Genomic DNA, 23,531 nt, shown 5'->3' with positions numbered 1-23,531 from the left:
TACTATTGTGGTGTGTGTGTGTGTGTGTGTGTGTCTGTATGTGCATGTGTGTGACATGCACGCCACAGTACATATGCAGAGGCCAGAAGACAAGGTAAGGAACTTTGCTCTTTCTACCATGGTGCTCCCAGGGATTAAACTCAGGTTATCAGGCTTGGCAGCAGGTGCCTAATTTACTAGACAAATCCTCTTTCAGGTTCCTTCATCAATTTTGAAATTGAAAATACAACACAAAAACTTTACTTAAACTTAAATAAAAAGAGAAAAACAAAACCAAAAATTATACAAGAAAGAGAGTGAGGACTAGCAAGGCTTGGCAGGGAGAGGCACTTCCAAGTTGACCTGAGGACCTGTGTCACCCTGAATTCTACAAAGTAGCAAGATGGAGCAGCCTCCTTAAGAGTTGTCCTCTTAACTCCATATACACACCTCTCCCCATCCTACCCACCATGAACAAATAAACTAAGTTAAAAAAGAAAAAAATCAAACTTCTGGTTTTTAGTTTGTTTGGTGTGTGTGTAATAACATTTAAAGAAAGAGATCATTTAAGGATGGCATAGTTGGAGTTGGAGGTAAGAAAGGGTAATAGAGAAACAATGTAGTTACAGCTTAATTTTAAAAAATTAAAAAATACTGTCAACCATATAAATACAAAAAAATATTAGACTGGATATTCTACTGTACCTGATTTGTACCCACTATCACATACACAACAGATAAATATACTTGTTGAATTATTACCGATGTGACCTTAGCAATTTAACTGAAATAAATTTAATCTAGCATTACCCTCTTTCCTTCCTAGTTATACTCTGCTGCTCATCCTCTGCTGTATTAAAACTTTTAGTGGGCTAGAAATGTAACTCCGCAGCTAAGAAAGATTGCTAAGCATCCACAGGGCTGGAGCTCAGAATCTAGCACCTAGGTAACAAGCTGAGTGACTTGCAAATGTCTCAACCTCTGATCCGAGGAGTGTATATCCTCTTCTGGCCTCTGAGTGCACACGGGCTTACATATACCCATCCAAAACATATACATATACAAATATGCATGCGCTCTCGCTCCACCCCCTCTCTCAAACAAATCTTTAAAACTATTTTGGCTACTGAACACTGGCTAACATCACCCAGTAAGTCATATTTTTATATTGTATTCTAGTTGTGTTTTGCATTCTTTTGCTTACAAACAGTAAAGCTATACCACACAGCAAGTGCTAGGCCTGGGCTATAGGGTGAGACCCTGTAGCAAATAAATAAATAAATAAATAAATAAATAAATAAATAAATAAATAATTCTTACCGCAATAGGAGGCAAGACAACAAATATGTAAGAAATTATACCATTATAAAATCATTCTTTGACCCCTACTGTAACAATAACTAATTGGGGGGAAATAATCAGCATATGCTAAAACATTAGTAGTAACAAGTCTGAGGTTTAATGTAGCATGTTTGTAGTCAGACAATTCTCCACAAGGTACTTACTAGTTACAAAAAGAAAATTAGTTACTTTGCAAGGAAAAACCTGGGAGACCACACATTAAATAGTCAAAGTTAATGTCACCAATATCAGAACTGTTATGAAAGTTTGCGTTTCTCAGTTATACTATATAAACATGTTTTTGTCTTAATCCCAAGTATGGGATATGGGGTCGTCCACAGTAGCAGACTATTTGCCTCATGCAGCTCTGAGAAGGGCATGGTCTTTACCACCTGCAGTTAGTTAATTCTTAGGACTCTGGAGAGAGGGAAAAAAGCCACCCCCAGAGAGAGCCTGGGGGCTCTGAGAAAGCAGAAGGCTGCTGCTGCTCCCCCTGCTGCTCCTGGTGCTCCTTGTCCCAAGGAACCTGAAGACCCTAAACAACAGGAAGCAGCTAAAGAGAACTATGCCCCACCCCCCCCAACCCCGCTGACCTTCTTTCTTTCCTACCTGGTGCTGGGGTGTTAGAAGGGATTCAGGGGGAGAAAGGAAAATGAGATATAAGAAAACCAAAATAAAAATAGATTTTAAAAATATGCCAACACAGAACAATTCAGTATCAGGAACTTTCTGACATGAATATTTCTGTAAAATATACATAGTTCAAATCTAGTCATGATGAGGCATTAGTCACAGCCAAACTGAGAGACATTTTAATTGCCCCATGCTGTTCAAAACTGTTAATATCATGGAACTCAAAGGATACTGAAGAGACATGACAAGTCAATGCATGACCTAGGACTCTTTTGTCATAGTACACTATCGGACAGCTGGAAAATGAGAATAAAGTTGGCAGACTCAAGTACCATATCAATGTTAACGTCTTAATTTTGAGAATGGTATAGTCGTCATATAGGAGGAACTGGATATGTATAGCAAGGTATTTAAGAGTAAAGACTGTCATGTCTGCAATTAGTTCTGAATGGTCCATGAGTAAAAGGAGAGAGATAGGAAAAAAGAAGGGAAATAATGATGGGGAAAAAAATCTGATAAAGTGAACAAATATGGTTGCAATGTTTACATTTGGAGAATTTGAATGAAAAGTATATGGGACTCTTAGTCGTAATGCTGTAACTTTTCTGTAAGTTACGAATTATGTCAAAGTGAAAGAAAATGTCTACATATGCTTAAATACAGGAAATATAGTAGAATATTAACACTTACTGAATCAAGCATATATAGGTGCTTCTGGTTTTCTTCAACTTTAACCATGTTTGCTTGTTTTGTTTTGTTTTTCAAGATATTGTTTCTCTGTGTAGTCCTGGCTGTCCTGGAACTCATGCTGTAGAACAAGCTGGCCTTGAACTAACAGAGATCTGCCTGCCTCTGCCTCTTGAGTGGTGTGATTAAAGGCATGCCCCACCACTGCCTGTCTGTTTACATTTTTTAATAATTTAAAAAAAAAAACTCTCTTAAGTAACAACCCTAATGCCACCATCTTAGTAAAAGCCCAATAATTTCTGACTGAATTCCATCAACTCATCTTGCCCTTCTGTGTTATTGTGTTATCACTATAAGCACAGTAAGAGTAAATGGATTACTGCAACAGCTAAAAGAAAACTGCTTTGCTTTAGTGGATCTTCATAAGTGAAGAATCCACCTCTAAAGTCTATACATAGACAATTGTCATCCACAGCACAACACTTCCCTTAATAGGTCATGCTGTCAAGCAAAACTAACACAGCAATTCGCTTTCAAATGAGATAACAAGGAAGTGGGGCTTATGCCAAGTAATCACATTTTAAAGGAGAAAATATAATCAATGACATAATGAGTTGTACTCATACAATGGAGCACTATTTGCACATTAGCTCTCTGAACCATATAAACTACCAACACTTTAATTACAAAAAAAGAGATGGCATGTATCAAATCATACAAACAGTCGCAGAAACAGTACTACTGACTAAAAATCATTACAAATTAAGTTTGGTGCAATAAACACAAATGACCACTTTCAAACTAATCTCGTAGTTAGTGTGGAGATTGGACTTCTAAACAACCAAGAGCCAACTTTTATCAAAGACTAATGAGAAATCCTTGTGTGCTAAGGCTGATTAAGCATCTGTTTTCACAAGGTTTGGTGGGAAATTACTCTATTAGTTTAGTTTATTGTGGTGAAGTCTACTCTCATGCTGCCCTACTTTTTTCCTTAAAATGGAAGGCTTTTTTTTTTTTTTTTAATCAATCTGCTTCACAGTCTTGGGAGAGTTTGGTGGTGAGTATTAATGGACAATGTTTAGACGAGGCTAAGTGCAAGCCTCCCACAGCCTAATTTATTTTTTCTCTTTTCTTTTTGGGGCTGAGTCTTATCTAGCTTAAGCTGGTCTCAAGTGAACTTGGAGTACTGCCTCAACCTTCTACGTAGCTAGAATTAAAGGAATGTGCCACAACACCTAATCCCATTTCTGTGATGACTGCTTTTATGGCCGTGAGGTAATTTTCCTTCTGCTATACAAAGCTTTGCTTAAGAGGGTATATAAACCTAGGACAAAAATAATAAATGTGTTTTAGAGCTTGTGGGGTTGCCCCATCCACAAAATATATTTTTGATTGTCCATATATATGTATATATATATATATATATGTGTGTGTGTGTTTTATATATGTATGTATGTATGCATGCATGTGTATGTATGTATGTGTGTGTGTGTACACACATTTGTATGTGTCAAACTGTTGAAACCTATTTGTTTGCTTCATCCATTGAGTGTTTATATGAGTATGATTCTTTCCATTTTCTCTTTTCTTTCTCACTGGCCTCTGGAGAGTTAAAAGAGTTCAGAGTCTCTCTATGGTCAGATGGTCACAAAGAGCACCAGATAATTAAGTTTGGTGTACTCAGAGAAAAGTCCTCTGGGTCATCTTTCACCAATTCTACATCTACCTTTGCCAGTTTTTCTTTTGATCAAGTCAAAGCTGGTCTTTGACATCTCAAAAATAAAATGAAAATTTTGGCCCTAGTTTCTGTTCTGCACACTCAGCTTCCTCTGTAATTCCTAGTGTGAGCATATAAAACAAGGACATTTTGTCTCATTAAACCATCCTTTCAACCATCTGTAGTCAAATGACTAAGTTCATGACTTTGTATCTCTCTGTTTTTTAATATGGCATATGGCATAAGATATGCTATTAGAGTCATCACAAATGATCTTTCTTCCAAAACACTCCAAACAAAAACAAAAACTGGAAAGAGTCCTTTCTTTGACTCCTGCTGGCAACAACTCCCAGCACTCAGCTTATCACTTACCCTTCTCTATATTCAAAATGACAAACAAAGCAAACAGTTTTGCAGGGTCTCTAGGAACCACTGTAAGATACTTACAATAAGAATTGAGGAGCCATATGAATTTTAAGGCTTCTCAGACCTACAGCTCCTAAAGAAGGAGGCCTGGTAGAGGTGTGTAAAGATGATATGGGAGGAGCTCCTAGGAATGGGCACCAGCAGGCAGGGAGCTAGAAGTGAGGACCTTTGGCTAGTGGCCAACAGCATGAGGAGAATTACAATGAACCTACCTAGGTCACATCAGAGGGCACAAAGGGAAACTTGTGACCAGGACTACACTCTTCACTGTGGTGTAACACAGTGGTCCAGGCAGGGTATTTACTATCTCTTTAGGGGGAATGTTGGAGATGAGAGTTAGGTACTAGGAAAACATGAACTCCCAAAATTTTACAGTATCTTCTTTTTATTGCTAACTTGACTAGAAACTCTTTAAATTCCAAGTAAACCATAAGAGTCTTTGAAGCTACTAAGTTCTCTAAATCTTTACATTAGATGTCACTTACACAAAAGCCTCTAAAGAGGCAAAATCTAACATATATTATTAACATAGCATGAAAGGTACTACTGATACCATGACTTTACTTGTATCTCTCTCCGAATGACTATTTAATGGTAGATTATTCTCTCAACCCTACATCACTAACATGAATAGCATATGATGATTATTCCCAATTTTTTTTTTAAAGGAAAGAACATTTGAGAACAATGACTAGATACAGAATGTCAATGATGAAGATAAATGGGCTATTTTAAGTGTCACTCCGTTCTAATCAATCCTAAAAGTTAATAGTGGGGTCTGATAACTTACCCTCTTCTTTTAAGAGAAAATTCCTAGATGAGTGTCATAGTGTTCCCCTATAATCCCAGCACTCAGAAAGCTGAGGTACTGCATACTTGAGAACCTGTCTCAACTACCCCACACCAAAACAGAAAATTCCGTCAGGTTTTGTACCTCATTATATAGCTCTCAAACCATAACCCCACATAATCAAGCACAATTTAAATGTTCCTAGTAAGTTTCAGTGAATAAAACATTTTAGGAATGTATAAAACTCTTACAAAGGAAAAAAATAATAACCAGCATTTAGAGTAATGATTATTTCTTGGCAACTCTTATAAAAATCTACCTGCTCCTAACCAAGCACAGAATGACTTCACACTCCATTCATTCATTCATTCATTCATTCATTCTCCCCTCCCTCTCTCAGATTTATTTGTTTTATTATATGTATGGGTGTTTTTCCTTAGACACTTACTATTCTGCTCTTAAAACTCAAGCTGCAGGATAATGAAGAGATGGCTCAGCGGTTAAGAGTGTGTTCTACTTGGACAGAGTGCCAATGTTTAGTTCCCAGTACCCACAACAGGCAAAGTCCTGTAACTCCACCTCCAGGGAATCTGATAACTTCTCTGGCCTCCACAGCTACCTTCACTTATGTGCATATACCTCCACTTACTTAATTAAAAATAAAAAAAAAAATCTAAAAATAACTTTTAAAAAAGTAAGTTGTAAAGTCTATTTTACTGAGAGGTAGACAGGCCTCTAAATTTGTTTGCTATACAGTTGAAGGTGGCCTTGAGTTCCTTACTCTCCTGCTCTCCCAAATGTTGCTATTACAGGCAAGTACCACCACATGCAGCTTCAAAATCTTTGGACAGATGTTGTTAAAATATTATTTCATTAACAAAGTTAGCAGTCGTACAGAAATGTAAGGATGGAGGGAAGAAGGGAGTGAGAGACAGAGAAAGAGTGTGAGTATGTATGTGTTCGTGTACACGAGTGTGTATGGTACATGCGTATAAAGTGTTCATACAGATACACGTGTGTGGGTGCATACATGCACACATGTGTACTTGTGAATACAGAGGCCAGAGGTCAGTGTTGGGTTTCTTCCTCTATTGAAAAATACACATAATTAAAAGTAAATTAAAAAGCATTAATAATAGTTATGTACAATTAACAATCATAATTCTACCTAAAAATTAATCAGAATTTAGCTAATAAAAAGATATGAGAGATTTATACAGCACAAAAGAGCATATAAACTGCTACTTTTATGAGTGTTTATTACTTAATTTCCTCCTTTATTTTTTCATGTCCCCATGAAGCACCAATGTTCTGTTCACCGTTGCTCAGTATCAGCTATTCTGTCTGCCTGTTTAACAGTGCTTCCTTCACAGTACCAGCCTGTTTACTTGCTTGTTTATTTGTTTTACAATGCTGGGGATCTTGCAAGGCCAGGGCCTTGTGCCAGAGTGGCAGATACCCTAATGATGACCTAACACTCTCATGACTTTTTTACAGTAAAAAAATAGTATCTTATAATGATTTTTAATTTCTGTGAAGACTTCTAAACTGTGCAAACATTAACTTATTTTAATTACTATGGCAGGAAAGAACACATGCCTTCTCAACACCCAAGAGTCACCTAAGAGCAGTTAGTACAGATCAGTAAATAAAGTAAATTGTCATTAGACTGAAGGACACCTTGGCTGCCTGGGTCAACAGTCCACCAGGGCCTTCCCTGGGTTGTGGAATCCAGTCAAAACTGGTTCCATGAGCCATGTGACTTTCAGTGTCCGTGGAAAAGAAAAGTAAGGATGCCCAGACAAAAGAACACTTAGATAATCTGAGTGAACCACTCTTACCATGGTTACACAAATAGGCCAGGGCAGGGTCATCAGGGTGAACCAATCCTCTTCCCTCATGTCTCGAAATTCAGTCCCTTAATAGTCCCACTGGAACAACAGGTATATGTACAAAGAAACTTCTACCAGCTACCACCGTTGTTCCTCTCCCAGAGAGCTTCCTGACTGGTGTTAGCTCACCACTTCTCATATTCATCCACTAGAGTAAAACTTCCTTTTGTAAAGTGAGGCAATGAAAAACAGTAAATGCTGGGAATCACAGGTTTATCAATAAGTCTTCCCCAAAACACTTTATTTTAAAAATACTTCTATAAATAACTGATATATCTTACCCACTGTATGCTAAAACAGCAACTACCAAGAAATAAATGTACTTCCTTTTTAGGGATGAGACAAGTAAGAAAGTTTATCACAAAATTTCTCAGCTTACTGAGAGAGGGAGACTTAGTCTTCCCTGGGGATGAGGCCCTAATTGGCTATCCAATGACTAAGTCCTCAGCCCTGAAAACATACACACAGAGGCTACAACACACAGGCTGTGCAGGCTGTGTGCATGTATTTAAACATATACACATGATAATAATAAGAGGCCATGAATTTGAGAGGGAATGGATTGAGCTGGAGGGAGAAAGAAAAGATGTAATTGGAAAAAAAGATTTTTAGCCCCACATTTCTTAGAGTCTTAATAACTAGATAATTTTTGGGAAATGAGAAAGAGCAGAAAACTTTAAAATAAAGGACTTCTAGTACATGACAGCATAAAGGAAATGGCTCTTAAAGTACACATAAGTTTCTACTACAAAAATGAGGAAAAACACAAACACAACTACAGTTCAGGTTCAACCACTTGCTGCTTTGTCTTCACTAAATCAAGGTATTCTGCAATTAGACGTGTATACGTATTTCTTAGCAAGATACTTTGTACAATTTTTTAAGTCATTGAACTAAAATGTAAAGCTTCACAAATATATGAAACAGATTTTGTGCTAAAAGAGGAGCCAAATATCCTGGTTTTAAATGTTGTGAAAACACATTAAAGTACCTTTTAATAGAGACACCTTAGCAAGGGGTTCATTTAGGTCTTGCTCATCCATCTGGGCGTCTATAAGTGGGAAAAAGAGAATTATAGTTTTTAAATCTATCAGCAAATTATTATCATAATAAATAAAATATCTCTTATACTTGGATAGTTGAAAATAGTTTTAACAAAATATCCAAGATTTCATACAAGGTTCTGACAAGTCAAAACACTGATTTTTCATTAAACACATAAACTCTGAATTTCCATCCACATTAATTAATAAACCTAAATTGCCAAGAGACTGTTCAGATTTGTAAATACTAGGTTAACACTTACCTGTAGTGTCGTCGCTGCTTTTTTCCTTGCTTGGACTCAGAGTATCTGATAAGTCAGATTCCTTTGCTTTTGCCTGGTTTTCTATTAGGAAAAACAGAAAAGTCAAAATGTTATTATAATTCAACACTTTCTATCAAGAAAACTGTGTATGCATAAATGCTCAAAATCTATGCCTAAACAAAATAGAGTTAGAAGAAATCAAGTGAGATCACTGAATCCCTTTGTTCTTCACCACCCGATCCCAAACAAAACGCTCAGAGCTCACAGCGAGTCATGGTGCGGACTCTGCCTGCTCTGCAGAGGGCTGGGGCTCTTATCCACGTTGTCCACTTATCAACTGGGAACAAAAAGGCAGTGAGCTTTGTTACAGTAATCAGGAAAGCACAGCAAATGCAGTAAGATTCCCAGAGCAATGGGGACATTCTCCAAAGATAACCAAAGGGAAAGGCACATTACACAGGACAGCTGGAAACTTACCTTAGTGCAGAGTCAGAAAAGTCACTCTAAAGCTCACAGTTATAAAAGTACCGGTTAAGATAAGCAGCCCATTTCTAAAGAAAACTCAACAAACCTGAATTACAACAAGAAATGGGACCTGTTTTAAAGATTCTGGTGGTGTTTTCAAGAGCTACTCTGCCACATCTGACCAAGCCATTCTATGCTATTGCTTTTAAAAATCTACTCAGAGGCCAACAGCTTATTAAATATGATGAGTGACTAAATCCCAATCAGTATCTATAATAGCATACCTATTTATATGGCATTCTTTGGGACAGGGTTTACAGAGAAGGTCATTCCTCCAACTAAAACCCTATAGCTTCACATCTAGGCTTCAGCTAAGCTTCAGATTGCAGAATTTACCCACAATCTCATCCCCATCTTGATTCACACAGGAATTCAGTGTATAAGGTTCTTTATAGGGCTAGGGCTATCTGCCTAACAGCTCACTACAGACTGCAATTCTTTGTTTGAGTCTACATTTTCCTAACTCAACAACCATTTTCTCTATCTGGCCTATTTATGCTGCAAGGTATAGCTTTTACTTCAGTTATTACAAGGAAACAACTATTTTCTAGTATGTTATGCTCTTTTATTGTATCTTTTCTGTTGTTTTTTGTTTTCCCTTGTTACCATCTCCACTTTCTGGGGGTATATAAATGTTATTTTTCTAATGAGATAGTCATATTCATTAAGTGATTACTATCTTCATGATCATAAATAATCATGGCATATATCTGAATGTACCATTCTGACAATATGTATCAAAATTTAAAATATGCAAAACTATGGACTGAGTGATAGCTCAGCATTTGTTATTCTTTCAGGGAACCCTAAGTTGGTTCCAGCATCCACAGAGTAGCCCACAACGGATTATAACGCTAGGTCCTCGGGATCCAACACCCCTTCTGCCTCTGTAGGCATCGAAACATATACAGTGCACATACAAAGAACTAACGCTTATTGCTAGAGATGGGTACATGAGGCATATTAACTTCACTAAATCTACTCAAGAATGAAACAGAGACAAAAAACAAACAAGAGAACATCTATTTATTTTTAAAACATCTACTGTTGGTCATGAAGCAGTATCTATCTACCTTTGTAGTATTAAAAGTCATTACTAGAGCTAAAGAGATGACTCAACAGTTAAGACTTCCAGATGACCTGAGTTCAGTTCCCAGCACCTGACTTGGGCAATTCACAGCCACCTGTAACTCCAGGTCCAGAGGATTTAACATCCTCTTCTGGATTCTAGGGGAATCCGCACTTACATGCAAAAACCAGCACAGAGACATACATATGATATACATATAATCTAATCAACCTTTTAAAAGTATTAAAAGTATTATGTGTAGATGTGTGTGTCTATATGGGATATGGACATACAACTGCAAGTGCCTACAGAGGCCAGAGGTGTCTGATTCCCTGGAGATGGAATCACAGATGGTTGTGAACCACCTGACATGGGTACTGAGAACTGAATTCTGGACCTTTGAAAGAACAGCAAGTACTCCCAACTGCCGAGCCACTTCTCTGGACCCTTTTTAAAGTTTTTAAAAACTCACTTCTGATTGATTTTTCTCTGTTGTGCTTAATCATTAAGATACATATAAAAGAAAATGGGAGAGCTAGTAACATAGTCACAGAACTATTCCTACACTGAGAAACATGCAAGGTGACTGCTTCACTGTATCTTAAGTAGGCACAACTACAGTAAAAGAAACACACCAACCACAGGGCACTTCTGTGTATACCACTGTGTGTACCAATTACTTGGAAGGAAGAGTTCACTTTTTGTATTTTTGTTTTAGACAAGGTCTCATTCTGTATCATAAGTTGCCCTGGAGTTTGCTATGTGTCCCAGAATGGCCTCAGATTCATAGCAATCCTCCTGCCTCAGCCTCCTAAATGCTGGATCAAAGTATCAAGTCTAGCTGAACACAAGAATTTTATACACAGTACATCGTTAAATTCTAACAAAAGGGCTAGCAAGATGGCTCAGCAGATAAAGTCACTTGCTTCCATGCCCAACATCCTTAGTCAATTCCTAGAACCCACATGGTAGAAGGAGAGAAGCAATTCACACAAGCTGTCATCCAGCCTACATAAGCATGCCATGCAAGGCAAGTGTGCACCCCAACTCTCACAAATAAACAACAGACAAATACTTTTAAGGATACCACAGTGATCCTATGAATAAAATTTCACTTTATAAATGAGGGAAGTAAACTGAGGCATGGTGAGACATGCTCATAATCCCACACTGGGGAGATGCTAACGTCAGAAGATCATGGATTTGAGTCCAGTCAAGGATACACAGTAAGATCCTGTCTCAAAAACTAAACCAGCCTAAGACACACACCAAAAACAGTGGGAAAACTGAGGTTTAAAGACTTAAATAAGTTGTCTGAGAACATACAGTTAGTTGAATTTTCTTCCTGCATTCCTTTCTACTTCTAAGCTACTATAGATATGTAATGACAGTAACTTGAGGTAGTTCTAAGTCAGAAAGCACCCACAAGGCATGATTATATATCATGTTAAATAAAGTCTTCAGAGGAAACAGTAAGACTGGTAAGAGCCGATAATTTAATTCCTAGCAACTGTCATTTTCAATGGAAAAAAGAAAAAGCCCACCATAAAAACACTAATGCATTTTAAAGACAAGTAATTAATCAAATTCCAAAGAAATATTTTATAGCTAGATTGAAAACATTAAAAATATAATTATTATGGCCACCCGGTTTGGCAGTGTACTAACAAATGTTGAATAAAAAAATATAAAACATTTGTATTACTATTCTTAGAAAATGAATTAAACATATTTGCATGGAATTATTGGCCATAATATATTTAACAAATGTCTAACTGAAATAAAGAGTCTTGAACATTTGTCCAGTTTGTTCCTTAAGATAAAAGCCCAGCCAAATGTGGCTGTTCCCACTTGTAATCTCAGCACTCAGGAGGCTGAGACAGGAGCTCAAGGCTAAACGACGCTACACAGTGAGAGCCTGTCTCAGGAAACAAAAGCCAAAGCAAAGAGAGACCCAGAAGTGGAAATGCTGAATCAAAACAGGGTCTTCAAAACGTTCCCTATATAATGTTGCACACATCTTTTTTTTTTTTTTTCAAAAAATTCCCCTAATATCAAGCAAATACATTCTATTCCAGAATACACTAAAGTTCGAAGGCAGCAAGGCACTTTCCTTAAAGAAACACCATCACCCTCTCCCTCTGCTTTGCTTCCAGCATGAAATGCAGGTCACTCAATCAACAGATTAGAATAGGAACTTTGGTGGTGAAGTAAAGGCTATTTTAAAATCTGTTCTCATCTCACTTTAGTAAGATGAAATAAACTGCATATGTACTAAAAATAGTTCACTATTCTGAAACCTAATGCCTATTTGCCAGAACAATATTAGCATTGCATAGTCTATGCATTCTTTCTCCTAATATGGCATCTACTGTGCACAAAACTCAGAATGAAAACTATCCAACATTTGAAATAACAGCTTGTTTTAAAACATTTTTTAAAAGCACGCTCACCCCGTTATTCTAACAATACAGAATGTTCTAAAATGAAATGCTACAAACTCTTAGCATTCGCTGTTTCAACTAACTAGGATTGTGAGGTTTTAAATTTTATGCTGGCAAAGTCTGATGACAAAAGTCCTATTCTAACATTGAACACATCCCAACAGATTTATTTATCTCATTTTCCTATGCTTAAAAGCAGCAGTGCACTTTAAGACTTAATTTTCTTCCCTGAGTTTAAAAACTGTAATGACAATTTTTAAAAAGTAAAATATAAACCAAAAAAACACACCCTACCTTGGTGAATTACTGGACTGCTAATTATAAAATATAACATGATTTTACACTGACAAAAGTCATTGCTTTTGTTTTAATCAAACTGATAACAAAATAAATACTGAATACCATAAGGGTGTTATAGATACAATAATCCTCAAAATAAAATTTTAAGTATTTTTCACTCATAAACAGCTTGCATTGTGTAGACTAAAATTTTGAATGAAAACTAAAAACAATGCAGAGCTGAGACAGAAAGATCAAAAGCAGACTTACCATAAACATTAACTTTAAAACATACACAAATGTCTACATTAAAAGAATTGCTGTGTTTTCTTAAAATAGCCACTCAAATATTTTATACAATGTCAAATATTTTATATAATATCCATACGGTTACTAGATTGATATTTTGTAAGCTGTAAGAAGTAAACTCATAGTTAAAATACAACAACAAACTTAAATTTTTAAACTAACTTTCATTATCCAAAATAACTGTAAAACTATAGAGGGGGAAACAGAAAACTAACCTTTTGAAAGCTTTGATTCTTCTACCACTTTGGTTAGATGCCCCTGGACAATCAGCTTCTCTGCCAAAGAAAATAAACGTTACTACCCAAGCTCAAGCAGAGCCGCATTCCCTGAGTGGAGCAGTGTAACACATTCCATGACCAAATTTAAAGACGATAGCATCACCCCTATGACCAAGCTTCAACAGAAAAGCTTGAACCTTGAAAAGGAACTAGAGAACTGAACTTACTAGAACATATTTTTTTAACTAATATAAGTCCCCCCCCCACAAGTCTAAGTTCTCACAGAAACAAAATTCCTGCTATTGTCACACACATCTCCATCCCTCCCTTTCCCCATTTTTGTTTGTTTTTTAAAGCTAGGGTCTCACCATGTCACCCAGGCTGACCTCTAATTTCAGACCTCCTGCCTCCAAGTGCTGGTACTTACTACACCTCACCACACTGGCTTTCCTCAGGCTTTTTAATTTTACTGCCTTAATCTCAACTGTACCCTGCATTGTGTTCCTGACCCTGTGTTCTAAATCTTTCTCTTGTATATTCATTCTCTCTCTCTCTCTCTCTCTCTCTCTCTCTCTCTCTCTCTAAGATTTATTTACTCATTATTCATACAGTATTCTGCCCACATGCATGTCTGTCTGTACGCCAAAAGAGGGCACCAGATCACATTACAGATGGTTGTGAGCCACCATGTGGTTGCTGGGAATTGAACTCAGGATCTCTGGAAGAGCAGTCAGTGCTCTTAACCTCTGAGCCATCTCTCCAGCCCTTATTCTCTCTTTTTATTATTCTAACATAACTTCTGATAATTTCATGAAAAGGAATAGACAGAAGGTAAGTGATTCGTCACCTTTTTCCTCTGAGAATGCTAGTTCTCTAATACTGAGAGTTATTTGATAGTTTAGCTAGGCCCACGATTTACAAGAAATCATTTCCCTTCAGAGTTTTAAAAGCACACTGCTCTAAGGTTTCCTAGCTTCCACCTGGTGAGGCCTATGACGATCTGAACCCTGTTCCTCGTGGGTGGCAAGAATTTCTAGGATCTGCCTGACCGTTCTGCGTATCTAGGTTGACAAACCCTAATTCTGTGACCCTGAGAAAAGTCCACAGACTTATGCTGGGACCAAAGCATGTAGGAGAGGATGGGAGTTTCCTACTTCTTGCTCACACCCTCCCCACACTACAGAAAGTCTAGAATCGTCTTTTGATGTGGCAACATCGTGGTAAAGACTATTATTAACCTTCTAATCCTAAGTAGTAATGTGGAACAAAATCCTCTCATCACAACAGACAAGCAGCATAAATGAGAAATAAGTACTTGACAAATTAAGCTAAGAATCCAGAGACTGATCCGTGGTTAAGAGGAGCCGGATCCATTCCCGTATCAACGTGGTGGCATGCCCATCTATAATTCCAGTCCTAGGGGATCTGACACACTCTTTTGGCTCTGCACCAGGCATGTTTAGCACTAGCATCCCACTCACTCCTCTCGGCCTTAAGCCATGTGTATTTGTTGTGAAAAATAACACACACACACACACACACACAAGAACACTTTTTAAAGGTGCAGGTTTTTATAAGTGAACTTCTCTGAGACTACTACCCAGTCAAAAAAACAGAACCTTCCTACTTCCTCAAAAGTCTCCATATTCTCTCCCTCATAAAGGCAAGGACATTCTGACTTTTTAATATTCTTCTTCCTCCCTTACTTGGTACATATATGTGTGTGTTCATATGTGGGTATGGTACACATGTATGCACATGCATATGAAGGGCAAAGAGTACACTGGGTGCTTTCCTCAGTTGCTCTCACATTATTTGTGAGAGATGATTTCTCATTGAACCTGGTCTCACCATTCAGCTAGGCCAAGTGACCACACATCTTCCTGTCTCTGCCTCCCCATTTCTGAGGTTTCAGGGATGTGCAGCCACACCCAGGTTTTTACACTGCTACTAGGGACCCTTCTGGCCTTTATACTGGTGCAACAAGCACTTACCAACCAACCATCTCCTTGCAAACTCTCTCACATTTCTTTAGTCACACCACCCAAATATATCTGACTAAATATAACTTTAATGCTTTTAAACTTCCTATAAATCAAATACTACAGTGTATATTCTTACATGTTAAGCTTCTTTAATCCAATAGACCACAGTGCATTTATTCATTTATTTTGAAAGTCTTGTGTGTTGTTTCCGCTTTTGAACTATTGTAAACACTGTTGCTATGAACATCCTTGAGTTTTCATCTTATATAACTCCTTGGGTACTTCTATAAGGAGCCTATTTTAGGGAGCAAAACTGACAACATAAAAATTTAACTAACTATCTCCTAAGCTTTTAGTTTAGCCAGAAAGTATAGAATAATAAAATTATAAAAGCTACTGAATCTGCCACAACCTACTAGATGAAAACCAAGCTTATTTCTTGGTTCACAAGAATTACTACAAAATAAAAATAAAGAACAAAGTAACTCACTAAAAAGAATACTAAAGGAAGACAGTCATGGTGGCGCATCCCTTTAATCCCAGCACTCAGGAGGCAGAGGCAGGAGGATACCAAAAAAATGTACTAAAATTAACATGAAAAGACCAACTTGGCCTACAAAGTGAGTCCAAGGACAGCCAACCAGGACTAAACAGAGAAACTCTATTTCAAAAAAACAAAACAAAACAAAAAAACAAAAACAAAAACAAAAGAAAGGAAGGAGGGAGGGAGGGAGGGAGGGAGGGAGGGAAGAAGACGACAATGACCACCACCACCTAAGGGAACTCAAGTGTGCAAAGATTCGGTTTTTAGTGTTGAAGACACATTTTCCTTAACTGATAAGGACAACTAACTAAAACACTAAGGTACAACTTAAGTACAAATGGGGACCCTAAGTAAACTAAAGCACAGAGGAGAACTAGGCTATCTGCTCTGCAAACACCAACCCGAAAAATATTTCTATGTCTCAAAACTGAGCCAAAGAAATCAAGAAATAAAGTTATGACAATGGGCCTTAACCTTAATTCTGTAAATTCCAAACAAAACAGCAATTAAAATTTTGTAAATGGTGTGCTGGTAATTAAAGAGTAAAACTCTAGATTCTGAGAAAATTTTACAGTAACATAAAGCTGGCTCATCTCGCTCAGCATGCTTTATGCCTGAGATGAAGAAGGAAACCGGCTACTACAGGAAAAGCTTCTGCAGGCACTGCTCCACAATTCCAGATGTGTGTGTGTCTTCTCCCTCCCCGTTCATGTGTCAAGATCAGAGATCACCAGGTAAATACAGCCTCAACTAAGTTTCAGAATAGTCTCATGGGGCAGGTACTACCACCTCACTCTGAGAAGGAAGGAAATGGGGCTAAAGGAGCAAATTTCCTAGGGAAAATTTGTCAGTGAAAACTCATATCAAGATTCCTCTCATAGCATTATAAATGGAAATGAGTCCAAGTCACTTGAAGAGTTGGTTTTTAAAAAGCAAATACCAAAAAAATGTACTAAAATTAACATGAAAATATAATTAAATTAAGAAATTATAATTAGGAGCTGGAGAGATGGCTCAAAAGTTAAAAGCATTGGCTACTCTTCCAGATGATCCTGTTCAATTCCTAGCACCCACATGGCAGATCACAACCGTAACTCCTGTAGATTTGACTCCTTCACTCAGACATATATGTATGCCAAACACCAAAGGTACATAAAAATAAACTTTTTAATTTAAAAAAGAAATAATTATTATTCAGCTTCAAGCTAGCAACTAATATTGCCCAGAGACTGGCAGTTTACTAGCAGGAAGACAGCTTTAGAACTTCCCAGAAGAGGCTCCATGCTTGCATTTTAATAATTCAGACATCTATACTGGTGGCACAGCCATATCTAACGGGAACAGTAAAAGTTATAAAGCTAGCAGAGCTGCTTGACAAAGATCCAGCAAAGCCGAGCTGAGGGATACAACCACTGCCGTGTGGTCTCCCACATTTTGGTCTTGATCTCCACATGTTACATGCTTGGAAGGAGGGTGGCTTTCATTATTTGTACAACTTGGGAATATTGGGTTGATGGAACTTTCCTTATGAATCATTTATGCCCTCTCCCCAGAATACTGCGTCTACACTTCCTCAGGAAAGTCCTGACCAAAATATTCCTTTTAGAGAGATATCCTTATCTGGCCCTACTTGAAGGTCTTCCTTACTCACTGGAGGTTGTGACTCAAAAAAATATGCCAGAGACATCCTTATGAGGCTCTGACTCAAAGATACTCTTAGCACATCTGCCCTTGCACTTACTCAGGAACAAGATAATCAGAACAAAGTAAACTTAAAAGGTCAACAAGAATCAATGGGCTAGAGAAGTTGACAGCAGATCAAATTAAAAGCCTCTTCCTACATCAGTTCAAAGAATGATGTGGGTACATGATAAAGGAATAAAGTATTAAGACCTCCCTTTTCTTAGAAAAAGTTAACTCCTTTACAGCCACTGTGGTGTCATATGACCAAGGAACAAAAGAATAGCAAGATTAGACAGACAAATAAATTCTACAAATATATAAAACATAAACATTATATATTATGCTAGAAATTGAATAATAACTGCAGCAGCTTTGGCCTGAAGACTTTTCCTGGGCCTAATGACAATTAGTACTCTATTAAAAGTTGATAATACACTGCATGGAACATGACAATCTGCCCAGGCTGGCTTGGAGATTTTCTTTGTCTAGTGCCCTTGAAACTGTGAGAACCACCAGCCCGAGAATGGGCCAGCATGCTTTGGCACAATGTGCCCTTGAAACTAAAAGACTGTTAAGAGTTGGTTTGTGGAGTTGATGAGGGAAATTATTGTAAATTCTGTTCTGTCATGGTTTATCAATGATAACTAAACTTATGACCAAGAGGAAGTTAAAACATGCATCCGGGGACAAAAAGACAGGATTTATGTTTTGAAACAACATGGATATATCCCTGCCTATTGAGTTCGGTATAAAGTCAATCGGGCTGTAAAACTCCCCCTAATCCCCAAGCCTGACTCACTCCTCCCTCCCTGGCTGACTCCTTATCTTCTCTGCCAGCTAGTATTTATTTCTGGTGAAGTAAAATCAGTTAAAGCAATTCATGCGATAGAAGACATTCTTGAGGCCGTTTTAAAACAAGAGAAAGCAGGAACAAGCAAAGGAGAGAAAGATTCAGAAGACATGGTGAAAACAGACCAATTTCAAAAACAGAAGGGTTTCTTCTACAAAGAAAGCACTGGAATGAACTTATAATTGTCCTCTTCCTGCCATTCAAGTGCTAAAAGAACTGCCAATAACCTTCAATGTATCCTAAACCAGACAAACTAAGAGCAAAAAGATTATTAGCAACATCTAACCCTGAGAAAAAGAGTTTTCCTATAATGGGGATATAAACTATTTTGAGTTCAGAACCATAATTACCTGGGTTGTTTTGTTTTGTTCTGTTTGTTTTTTCTATCATAGATAAACTGATCAGGTTTAGAGAAATAAGAAAGTTTAAAACCAATGTTTAAAGGAAAAAAATCTGTTTCTGTAGAGTACGTACCCAAATAACCCTGAGACTATTCTGAGGCTGACCTCAAAGAGTGATACAGTAAACACCAAGTTACCCAGCAACACTGACTCGACGGATCCCCTCTAAATAAGGCTTGTTTCAGCGAGAGTGAGGAAGCCATAACAAGAAGAAAGTCCTGGAAGAAGCCTACAAAAACAGTGACTACAATTTCAAAATGAGGAAGGGCAAGGGAAAAAAATATTTTACAAACAGTAAAAACAGAAAGACTCCTGGAGATAATGAAAAGGATAAACATGGATTAAGATTATAAAGAGGGAGATGACTCTAGGAAAATAGAAAACTTGTCTCTACAAAGCAGACCTGAGAAGAAAGCTTCTCTGGCATCCAGCAGCAAACTCTCCCTTGTGTGGACACAGCAGCCACAGACACCAAAGAGGTAGGCAGCTGTCCAGAGAACAGTCTCTCCCTGTGCTCCGGAAAAGGTCTTAGGTCTCTATGTCCTCAGAGTTTCACCCTTCATCTTTTCGCTCAGCTTTCAAGTAAGTTAGTGAGTGACAGAGCTCATGGACCCAAACAAAACAGATGCACAGTTAGTTAGCTCACACAACATCTTTATTAAAACACAAGAGTTTTAATGTATCTATTAAATTTATAAAGAAAGCCTCCTTACTCAAGTAATAAACTTTACAGAGACCATGGAAGGAACCCAATCCTTCCTAAACTTTGAATTCCTGAAGACAATTTTTTGCTGGTTTTTTTTCTAACAAGTTTTAATGAAGTTACCTTCTAATTCTAGACTTTATATAATTTTATACAGAATATTTTATAGATTGGGAATTGTGCAAAAAGTTATACTTAAACTGTTTAAAGCCCACTTTTTGTTCCTAGGATTAATAGTTTTTCCCTAAAAGAACTTTGTGAAAGTTACAGTCTGACTTTCCATACAAGGAAAACATTCAAATGTGCTCCAGCTTATCCATTTTCTACAGAATCAAGCTACTCTGTCTCATGGATTCATGCAGATAACTTGACATATCTCCCAATATACTAAGTATAGATGAAGAATCTAATGGAAGCAAACCATGAGCTTTTTATTTTTTTAGAGCACAGTGACTTGATCCTACATAAGCCCAGTAATTAATAAAGACAAGTATTTGACATGTGCTTCTTTAAAAAACTGGAAACAAGAACTTGAAGTACTACTGCACACTGACTACATATTTTGTGATCAATTTAAAATGCCTGGCCATTTAAAAAACAGTAAAAAGAAAAAAAAAGAATATTGTATATAGCTGTCTTTTCATAAGTTTACCTGAGCAAGGTGTTTGCTGAGTTTCTTTGCTTGTGATAATACTCACTAAACAATGTCTACAAAGGCAGCTTGCCTTCAAAAGACCTTTCTAACCACAACCAAAGCCAGAGGTAATCCTCATTCCAGCAATCTTGTATTTAAGGAGCCAAGTTAATTTGGAAAATTTGAGAAAACATCTGGAATCATCAAAAGCAAACTGTTGCCACCTGAAATTCAGAAACCAGGTTCTTAACAATAAACCTCTCTCAGCGTTGCACTAAAACCTCAAAAGATCAGATGCATAGCCCTCATCTTTAGATGCAAACCCACTGGTTTGGTTTGGTTTCTTGATCCTTGCTCTGCCCTCTGTAAACAAGAACAGGAGTGTCTACCTGGCTTCCTTCTGTGTACCTCAGGTTCAGCGGTTTCCCATGCAATCAGTCAGCACAAGCGCCTCTTTATTAGTTAACACTCTCACTGAGGGGATTTGCTGCAACTTCTGTAACTCTCTTCTCTTAATGCTTATTTAGCTCGCTTTACCACACAAGTATCTAAGCAGATTTTCATTTAAATTAAATATGAAACTACAATTATACTTTATATTTCTTTAAATTAAATGTATAGTATAAATTAGACATTCAAAAGGCCTTTTTGTTTCTTTTTTTAAGATAGGCAAATGGTAATAAGGTCTGTGACCTTTATTTGTTACTAGCAAAACAATGACTTTTGAAAAGCACAACTCTGCAAAACGTTATTTTGATGGTCCTATCATTTGTTGGGCTCAAAGTACAAATTCTAAAAGCTCAAAAATTAATATAAAAGTAGCATTATATATAACAACAGTATAAATATTTCTTCCAGAGTATGGTTCTAACATTATGTCCTCTTGCTGGTTTCAGTAGGTATGAGTTATCTTGCCACAGAAATTACTGTGCCAATTCCTATAAGTGAGATGCAGCAGTCAGAAGGTTTAAAAAAAAAAAAGTACTACTCATTCACAAGTACTAAGGGTTTGGGAAAATATCACATTTATTAAATTAACAGCCTTAAAATAGGTTTAAACTTTATTAAGGTATCTAAAACTGAGGCGGGGAAACCATCAGCTCTTCTAAAACCATTTATGCAATTCTGTCTTTTTCTAAACATCTCTGGGAGCTATAACTGTGACCACTGAAACCGTATACTCTAATTCCAGGTGTGACCCCCTATGACCTCACGTGGTCCCGGAGTTAAGAATGGGGCAAACACGTGTGCATGAGAGATGGATTTTAGAACATTTCATTTCAGAGGAAGAAGAAAGGAAAAATGCTTGAGCATATCTGCCCAATGGGACAAAGTATGCATCTAAACAAGACTCTACTCTATGTGGTGGCCTTTACTTGTCACTAACAACAGTAAGAAAATGTCAAACTTCCTGTTAAAGATTAAGCTGCTCTATGATTTTCAAACAAAAAGGATTCACAACATTTTGTTTAGAACTCAGGAGGAGTCCAAATCACCAAGACTTGCCAACAGCAGGCAGCACCAGAGTGAGAGACAACTTATTGCTAAGCCTTTCCCTAAAATAAAAAGCTCCTACGGTGCTGTGGGCCGTCTGCGGAGCTGAGTGCTCAAATAGACTACCTGCTTTTAATAGCTTCCTTTATTCTAAGAAATGTACTAAAGAATCTCAAAATTCGATCTGTGGTAGAACTAGAGCGTAATGAAGAAGCTGTTAGCAGTACCCACATGGACAGTCTGGGTGTGAGCACACAGATGGTTGAATCTGATTCCCAGCACCCACATGTGGCTCACAGCTCTCAGTAACTCTAAGTTTCAGAGGATGTGATGTCCCACTAAGGCCTCAGAAGACACGGCATACACATGGTACACAGACGCCCACACACAAGCAAAACAAACAAATAATAAATAAAACACACATAAAAATAAATGAATACACGTTTTTGAAAAGAGAAAGTTTGGGTACTTCACATCCCAGGCAGTCTGTTTTATTTCCTGATGGATAATTGTTAAGTAGCAAGTTTGAAATTTCTGTATGTGTGTGTATGTGTAGGGGCCACTGAAATGAAAGGTTCTGCTCCATATGTGAAGGCAAATGCATCAAAAATATGATTCTCAAAAGTGAGAAACAAGCAGGTTTGCCGATGCCTGAAGATAGTTACTTGCACACTTCTACTACAACAAATACACTGAGATTCTCATTTTTCCTCCACCTTACTTTTTGGCCCTGGCTTCATTGGAAAGCAATGTGAGAAATACTCTGTACTCACTCTGGCATTCTATGAACTGATGGATAGAGGTGCAGTCCCCGCCACTCTTTGAAAGCAAGCGCTCTAATGAAGAAAGAAACACCTTTAAGGATATAGTTTGTTGCTGTCTTAAAATAAACAACAGCCAAGGTAAAAAAAAAATTTTTTTAATATTTTAACATAGGTAATTAACACATTTTGGAATTAGGTACTAAAAGTTGTAATTTGTATAATCACTAGTTTACTCTGAATTGCTAGCTTTAAAGGTGCAGTTTTTATCCAAAGAGCTCAAAAAACAAATACAAACAAATATAGTCTTAAAAAGCCTTTTCCACTTTTCATATGTACCTTTCTCCATAAAAGGTTTACAAATACTCTTAAGTGATTTTTGTATTTGTATTACTGAATTAATTTCAAATATGTGTTCTAACAGTCTCTCTTCCAAGATGTTGATCTTAACTAAGATGCAAAAGGTAAAAACTTTAAAAATGCATAAAGTCAGCTAGACATGACAGCATATATCTCAAATCCCGACATTCAGGGAGACTGCCGTGAGTGTGAGACCAACACGGGCTACATAATGAACAGGAAGAGAACGCAGACTGTGATATAAGCCTGTTTTTAAAAAATGTTTTTTTAAAGTTGGCGACAGGATTACCATACAATAATTTCTTTAGGTTTTTAAGAAATTGATGATAAGATATTCTTACACATTCATTTCTACAAATAGTTTCCTACTTTAAGTTCCTTATTCTATATCATATATAACAGTGCAAAATTACATTGTTTATCTCCACCCAAATTATCATGTTTTACCCAGTCGAAAGCAAGAGCTTCGTAAATGATTTTGCTTACTTCAGAAATAATCCA

At 37.2% G+C, this 23,531-nt stretch overlaps 1 protein-coding gene across 23 annotated transcripts in view; it reads right to left on the bottom strand.

Moving 5' to 3' along the window:
- SLMAP (sarcolemma associated protein) overlaps positions 1 to 23,531 on the bottom strand; it is a 115,147-nt gene that overhangs the window by 15,813 nt on the left and 75,803 nt on the right. For 13 of the 23 annotated variants that reach the window (XM_084793940.1, XM_084793929.1, XM_084793935.1 and 10 more), the window contains 4 exons: positions 22,683 to 22,745; positions 13,613 to 13,672; positions 8,772 to 8,852; positions 8,457 to 8,516 (listed from right to left, as the gene is read on the bottom strand). In XM_084793940.1, the coding sequence (XP_084650066.1) occupies positions 8,457 to 8,516; positions 8,772 to 8,852; positions 13,613 to 13,672; positions 22,683 to 22,745 (264 nt within the window). The remainder of the gene's footprint in view (positions 1 to 8,456; positions 8,517 to 8,771; positions 8,853 to 13,612; positions 13,673 to 22,682; positions 22,746 to 23,531) is intronic. The other 10 variants (XM_084793950.1, XM_084793949.1, XM_084793941.1 and 7 more) reach the window with 1 other exon arrangement.

This window comes from Acomys minous (genome assembly GCF_964271855.1).
Source record: "Acomys minous genome assembly, chromosome: 9".
In the NCBI taxonomy this organism is placed as follows: Eukaryota; Metazoa; Chordata; class Mammalia; order Rodentia; family Muridae; genus Acomys; species Acomys minous.
Note: the sequence above shows the minus strand (reverse complement) of the source record. Positions and strands in the feature narration are given on the sequence as shown.